The 7,887-nt window shown below is 35.2% G+C and overlaps 1 protein-coding gene across 1 annotated transcript; it reads right to left on the reverse strand.

Annotated features, from left to right (window-relative positions):
* Positions 1-1,253: 1,253 nt before the first annotated feature.
* Positions 1,254-6,443, reverse strand: LOC147388644 (ras-related protein RIC1). Its single transcript, XM_086418788.1, has 8 exons — positions 6,262-6,443; positions 3,492-3,564; positions 2,705-2,752; positions 2,567-2,614; positions 2,413-2,484; positions 2,052-2,207; positions 1,805-1,908; positions 1,254-1,662 (listed from the first exon to the last, which is right to left on the reverse strand). Exons 1-8 carry the CDS (start codon positions 6,273-6,275, stop codon positions 1,566-1,568), a joined length of 612 nt encoding a protein of 203 aa, XP_086274914.1. The 5' UTR covers positions 6,276-6,443; the 3' UTR covers positions 1,254-1,565.
* Between the last annotated feature and the right edge of the window lie 1,444 nt (positions 6,444-7,887).

Below are 7,887 nucleotides of genomic sequence, written 5' to 3' on the forward strand. Positions count from 1 at the left end.
TGTCGATAGAAAAGAGAAGCAGAGAGAGAGAGAGCGTTGTGCAAAATAGGTTCTGTCGACAGAGAATAGAGAAGAAAAGGGGCATATCGGTATTTTCACACGAACCGTTTTATCGGTGTTTGATTCTCCCGCAAACGTGAAAAAGAAAAGTGCCTTTTAACAGTGTCTCATATTTGCATTTAAAAGCGCAATTTTTTTTTATCAAACTGTAATTACGAAGGAAAACTCAGAATTTCAACTCAAACGCAATAAAATCTGCATTTAAAAATGGTATCAAACAGCCATTTTGTTATAGCGTCGCGCTATTTGCACACACTCAGGTGGCTAGTTGCACCTAATTTAAATGACTTTTTGTAAAGAAAAATAAGGTAAATTACATTTTTGCCTTTTGCGTGTTTGGTGATTGCACACACCAAAATCATCTACTACTACCTTCTCTCTCAATATTCTACTCCTTTCAAATTTTGTGAGAAGTTGAATCAATGAAAATTAGATTTTTCTTTTATTTTTTTCAATTATCTTATTTTTTTGATTTTTTTTATTTTTATTTACATTTAATCACTAAGAAAGATGAAAAAAATTCACTATTTAAACCTCCAAAACAATGATTTTGAATCGAAGAATTAAAAGATTTTTTGACATATTTCGTTTGATAGGTTCAAATCAAAATTGTTTTAACAAATTAATACTTGTTGGTCTTGGCCATGGTCTAGACCTATGTTACCTGACTCATCAATTCACTCAGTTCAAATTTGGGTTTCTGGTTTGCCTAGTTAGGTAGAGATAATTTGTTTCTTGGTTTGATTTGATTACCTAGATCGGTTTGCTTGTGCATAACAAGTTATAAGTTCAATTACAATGTTAAAAAAAATCCAATTTAAATAGAAACAAATTAATATAATAATCCAAATATTAACTATAAACAGTGGAAAATTATAATAAATTGGTTTGGCTCACTGAACCCAACCAAAATTTGGTGGGTTCATGATTCACTTGATTTTACGAATCGCACTGCAAACTGGTTCAACCCATACCGGTTCATGGTTAGGACTAGAACCAACAAATTGGGTAACATAGGTCCGAACCTTGCACTGCATAATGGCATTATCACCAACCCTTTTAGCTTCTTGTTACAGTCCAAAAGAATGTGATTTGGATCATCTACTGATTAACATTTTGGGTTAGCTATGGTTCATCAAAGAGGTGACAGTTCATTATATTTCACAAAACAAGAGCCCAGTGGCATCAAGGAGGAAATTATGCAATCAAATCAGACAGCAATCACTAACATTTGGGAAACCAATCACAGAGCTGTATTGAGTTCTACACACAATCTCCAGATGTCTTAGAATTCAACATATTTAGAAAGGGAAAGAGAGGATGTGCTTGTGCCCAGTACACTTAGATACCATGCATGGGTCTCTGACCACTTCTGCTATGTACACAAGAAGGCTGATTCACGAGGGAACATGACCCAGAGAACCCCACATTCATGCGGCTAGCAACTTCAAACATTTCTCCATTAGAGCATGTAGGCAGATCCGCTATTAGAGAAGGGAACCAAATCAAGAAGAGCAACAGTTGCTCTTTTCAGCGACTGGCTGCCCCCGCATTTGCACAGTTGCAGGTCTGTTGGCATTCATTGCAGGTTGACTTGCCATCCTACAAAAGAAAAGGAAAAAAATAACGTCGGCTGGGTAACAATTTTGTTGTGATGATCGTTCTACTTCCTCTTTAGAAATCTTGGATCATCTCATTTTGTCAGTTTCTAAGCTGTTATAATGGGAATGCAGGAAGAACTCACCGGTTTTTTATCTCAGCGGCCATGGTCATGAATGCTTGCTCCACATTGGTAGCATTCTTGGCACTAGTTTCCAAGAATGGGATTCCAATCTCATCTGCAAATGCCTTCAGAGAAAGCAAAAAATAAAATATAAAATAAAGCACAAAAGTAGGGAAGAGTTTTTTTTTCTGTTTCTTTTTCGAGTTCAACACTAATAGAAAGAACGAAAACAACCACCACAGAGATGTGGCGTTAGAAAATAGTTCACCTTAGCAGTTTCATAGGAAACCACTTTATTGGCAGTCATGTCACATTTGTTTCCAACCAAAAGCTTGTTCACACTGTCACTAGCATAGCGATCGATTTCATTCAACCATTGCTTGACATTGTTAAAGCTTTCTTGATCTGTAACATCATAGACAATCTGCAAACAAGCAAAATTCATGCTCAGCAATACTTTTATTTTTATTTTTATGGGTAAGCTGGACTTGAACCCACGACCTCAAAGTTGTTTTGCAATGTATCAAACTAACTGAGGTATGGGTCTAAGCCCCAATTCATGCTCTGCAATACTTCCATCATCAATGCAAGGGACAAAGCTACGAAGAAAAGAAGAGGCATATACTTACAATAATGCCATGTGCTCCACGGTAATAACTACTGGTAATTGTCCGGAAACGTTCTTGCCCAGCAGTGTCCCACTATGAGAGAAATGGGGATTCAATCATATCATGAGTGAACACAGGAATTTGATTTCAGAAAAGAACTTAACTGAATACTTACAATTTGAAGTTTAATGGTTTTTCCATCCTGTTCAACCGTGCGAATTTTCTGAAGAGAAACAAATAAAATTGAAGATATAGCTACAGCCAAGTTGCAACCCATATGCTTTAAAACATTGGACTATGCTATTATACTTACAAAATCAACACCAATGGTACTGATGTAACTCTCCAAATATGAATCATCCTACATAGCATAAAAATCACAGTTTCAGTTTCGGGTTCATATGTTGTTTAACTGCTATGTAGAATTCATGCAAGAGCACAAAGATCTCATGAATGACAAAACACGTGGTTACGGACTTATAGTAATTAACTTGAATATTTAAAGACCAGTCCAATCCATGGGGGCGTCAGCCACTTTTTGTTTTGTTTTTTTTTTTTTTTTTCCACTAAAGCATTTCAGCTAAGAGCAATCAGTGGGAACTGATGAAACATGAACTATCAATTCTCAGTAAGAAAATATTAGAAGCATTTCTAATAGAACGGGTAAATGCAAAAAGATAACAAAGTTGCCGAACCCTTTTTCCTAATTATGATCTCAAAAGTAAAGACCAAGCTCAGTGTTTTACTGGTCAGTATCCCCTTTCTAAATAAATATTTCTCATTATTTGATAGGTCGAATATTTTTCACTTTAAATTATTGAAAATATTATTACGCATATAGACCAAAACACAAAAGTCAAATCAAATACTTGCCATTTTCTTCCTTCTTTGATTAGGTATTCTTTACTTGTCAAGATTGTTATCCCACCCACCCCGACACACACAAACACCATTGTGTGGTTTTTGCAATGCATAAGCTAGACATGATAAAAGTCATCCCATTTATAAAGGATGCATGTGTATTGAGAGAAGGATGGCATTGATTGGGCAAAAAAAATGCCCAACCAAAATGGAAGAGAAAAAAACAGATGAATCTTTACCGCAAATCTCAATAGAAGGCATGACTTGCCAACTCCAGAATCTCCAATAAGCAAAAGCTTAAAAAGATAATCACTGCATAAAAAAGAACAGTCAGAATATTCTTTTAATGTGCTTGATTTCATAATATGAAAGATATTAAACATAAACATTTGAACGTACATGAAACCATATGACCATTGAAAAAAAAAGTGACCCAATTTGGCTTTCTAATATGTAGATTATTCAATCAAGAAATCAATGAGGGAGAACCTGTTAAAGATCTTTTGGACTAATTTGAATGTGAATCCATATAAGGTCCCATTTAGTATCATCATATGAAGGAAATGACACATTGTTGATAATGAACCAATTGGCATCCATCAATTTCCATAGTGGAATGGAGGATAGGCATATAGGAACAGCTAAAATATTCTTTTAGGCTATGTTAGGATTGAGAAAAGTGGAGAGAAGAGAAACTCATTAGGAGAAGAGAAGAGAAGAGAAACTCAATTTCTCTCCACCATGTTTGGATTGACAAGAGAGAACTTGGGACAACTTTGGAATTTTAAAATATCATAAAAGAAATCTAGAGGCCGAGTTGGAATTGTAAAATATTTTATAAGGGTTTCTCTCCATTTCTCTCCTCTTCTCTCCACTTTTGGAGAGAAAGAAAACTAACATTATTTTCTCTCCTCTTCCATCCAATTCTTTTCTCCTCTCCCCACTTAACAATCCAAACAAGAGAAATGGAGAGAAACTCATTTATTTTCTCTTCTCTTCTCCCCATTTCTCTCAATCCAAACATAGCATTAGAGAACAATTCCAAACCCAATTTTTTTTCTTATAACACATCAGTTACGTTGCCACACACACACACACACAGTCAACACATCCAAAGCACATTTGGTTAGGGGTTTTAGGCCAAAGCCCTAAGACCACAGGGGCCATGGCTGCATCCCTCTTTAATCTTTATCTCATTCCTCCTCTCTCCCAATCTCTTTATTTCTTTTGCTCTCTTTCCATCTCCCTCTCTCTATGCTTCTCCCTCCCTTACTCTCTCCCTTATGCATTCTTATTGTTTTCTTCTTCTAGGATTTTCAAATCATAACCCTATCTGCTTCACTGGCCCCCTCTCCTGCCTTCGATCTCACTGATTCTAGTTGTAGAGAATGGGGTGGGATCATGAAGAAATAAAAAAGGCAAACCCACACCTTGAAAAGTGTCTAATCATATGATTTGTGTGTTGTAAGAAAAGGTCGGAGTGGCAATAGAAGTTCTCTTCTTTTGTCCATACCTTCGAATGCATATTTGCATACCCATATTTGTAAAGCATTTGTTTTATCATTATCTCCCTAGATCCATCCCATGTCCCCTTTGAGTCTCTTATAAAAGGCCTACAACAAGTTTCATTTACTTTAGCACAGAGGATGCTCTCCTCATTCGATTGAGGCATACTCAAGCATTAGTTAGCATTTGTTGACCAGGGGGACGCAGAGTAATACAAATAGAACTTGGGAGCATTTGCCTTTTATTATGCCATATTAGATTCAACTTTTACACCTTACGGCTGACTATTCAGCAGTATGTAAGACAATGCAATCTTTGTAATACTAGATTGATGATAATACTAAAAGCAACACCAGTCAAGGTGAGAGTGAGAACATCCAGGAGGGAGCTTAGAACCATAGCTCAAATGGTAGACATATTGCAATGCAACTTCGAGGTCATGAATTCAAGTCCACCTTTACCCATCTAAAACACATGAATGCATGCACACACTCGAAGGCCAAATAAACTAAAAACTCACCACTAAATGTTGGACAAGGTCTTGGGTTCAATTGCATTATCTGTTTATAAAAAGAAATATAAGGCATACAAAATTCTCAATAGAATAAATACCACACCTCATTGGCATAGAAAGTCGACTCTCTGGCAGCCTAAGTAGACAACTGTTGGGAAGTCACTAGAGTCAAATTGAGGAGTTCAGCTCAAGGTAGTTTTTTTCCCCGGTTGTGTTGGGTGTGAGAAGAAACTCTAAAGTTTTTTGTCAATTCATCATTCACCGAAACAGAAAAAATGATTGATAGCTCACCAACTATAACACAAGTCACCACCACTTTAGCCGCATTAAGTATCGGTACTCGAAATCTTTTGAGGAAACGAGTGAATGCCATAAATAATGAAGAAATCCATGGCTTTCACCCTCCCTCTTTGAAGAAGACTTCACGATACATTGCAACTAAAACTACATACGCAGGACATTTTCAGCCAAGCATACACCCCCCCCCCCTCCTCCCCCAATCTAGAACTCCACCCATAAGTCACATTAAACCAATAGAGAAAAAGAAAGGATTCCATCCACACTAAACAAACTCCTACTAACAATCTTACTGATAATAAACTCTATCTTTTCTAAAGAAACTCTTAAGATTATGTGAGAACTGGCCATGAATCTAATCAAACAAACAACAAATTACATCTGCAAGTCAACAAAAAATTTCCCAAATTTAGCTCCCAAGCCAATCAAATGCTAGCCAATTACCACAAAATCACATCGAACCCTAAAAAAAATTCTCATTTAAAACAAACAAAAAATTATGAATAAACATGAAGAAATGTACACATTGAAATGTTACCATACACAAGATCCAGATCGACAGAACAGATGGAAACAAAATATTAACTGAACTTGAAATTTCAAACTAAAAAACAAACATCCACACCAAATCAAGCCCTATAAATGGGAAAATCTGCCATTAAAACAAGAAGAAATTGAAACCGGAAACTTACTATTCGGGATTCATGGCAGATATATGTGAGAAAAATCAGATAAAACCTATCTTCGATTGATCAGTCGAGCTACACCTTCGAAACCAGAAATTAAAATGGGAAAAAAGTTGAAACTTGAAAGGGAGCATTTATAGTGTGAGCAATGAGAATGTTTCGGTCTTGATTCACGAATGCTTCGTCAGCAAAACATTCGTGAATTTTGGGTGATTCAGATGTACCCTCCACGTTTTGGTAAATATTTGAGACACAACCTTAAAGTTATATAATTGATGATATACCCTTTGGCCATTGTCTTCTCAGTTAGATAAATAGAAAATGAACTAAATGCCGTTTTCTTTAACTTATTCAGCCTTCTCTAACCTCAAATTAATCAAAATAGGTTGAGATTGGAAAAAAAAAAGGTTTTCTAAGGATCAATAGACGAAAAATGTTTTTCATAGATCCATTTAATTTTGAAATTCCTAAAAGATATCTTCTTGTCTCGGTTGTTTGCAAAATGAAGAGTGTCTTACATGAGATGTTCATTTCGAATCTCAATATTACGATGGTTTTGAGTCAACGCCATTCTTTTTTAGAAATGGGTGTGAATAAGTACTTGAATTAATTTTTTTTTTTGTAAGAAAATTATTCACATGACATTGTAGTGACTCTCGTTCATGGAAAATGTATGATCTACCTAAAATCTAAGTAAGGGAATTCGATTACAGAATGGGGAAAGTGTTAGGTATCTCATTCTCCCCACCTTAGGGTGTTTACTTTCAAAACCTAGTCATTTTAAAGAAAAAGAAGTTAAAAATAAAAAGAAAATTAAAATACAATGAATGAGATGCATGGGGGTGGGTGTGTATCATAAGTAAGCATTGTACCTCTTGAAAAAAGAATTTAATGTTGATGTTGACATGTGGAAATATCTCATGGAGAAGATATGTCATAGATTCATCACTTTTTTACATGACGATGTTGGTTTGAGATTTTAAAGAGATTTTATGAATGTGATTTCCTTAAATCTATAATCTTAATGCATGTATACTTTGCTATAAACTTATTGTCTCAACTCCAACAAGAGGGTGACACATTTTTTTATCATAATCAAACATGTAGTATACATTATGATGCATGTAAAATAAATAAGTCAAGAAGGCTTCAACTCCCACCCCTTTCGATCAAATCGCATCAAGCATTGCATGGCCAAGGTTGAAATCTAACTTACTAAGGATGGAAGATGATGATTCATATCATCCTAGGATTTTCTAAAAGAGAAGTAACAAAAAGAGTTAGAAATAGAGAGAATGCAAGTATTTAAAAGTAAAGTACTTTCTAAACCCACCTTGTGTCCTTAGAATGTTTTATTGAGTTCTTGATTGAGTTTGAGTTTTGAAGTAAATGGTAAGTTGAAGATTATAATATGTGGTTTATGGTAAAAATGGGGTTGAGGGCTTTAGTGTGAAGAGTTGAAGATTGAAAATGGTTGAGGGTTTTTGAGTAGAGTAATGAATTGAGAGAGTGTTGAAGGTGTTGAGTAAAGATTTTATTAAAGTTTTAAGTTGAGATATAAGGGTTTAAGAGCATGAGTTGTTTATAAAAAGTGAGATTATTTATAGAGTTTTTTAAAAACTTTTGAAGATA

Source organism: Akebia trifoliata, chromosome 12 (assembly GCF_017979445.1).
Source record: "Akebia trifoliata isolate Shusen 1 chromosome 12, ASM1797944v1, whole genome shotgun sequence".
Classification (NCBI taxonomy): domain Eukaryota; kingdom Viridiplantae; phylum Streptophyta; class Magnoliopsida; order Ranunculales; family Lardizabalaceae; genus Akebia; species Akebia trifoliata.

Bases quoted from the DNA above. Each gene is read 5' to 3' on its own strand.
- LOC147388644 (XM_086418788.1), bottom strand. The intron at 2,485-2,566 runs GTAAGTATTCAG...TTTCTCTCATAG, and splicing joins AAACCATTAAACTTCAAATT to TGGGACACTGCTGGGCAAGA. The intron at 2,208-2,412 runs GTAAGTATATGC...GCTTGTTTGCAG, and splicing joins GTGGAGCACATGGCATTATT to ATTGTCTATGATGTTACAGA.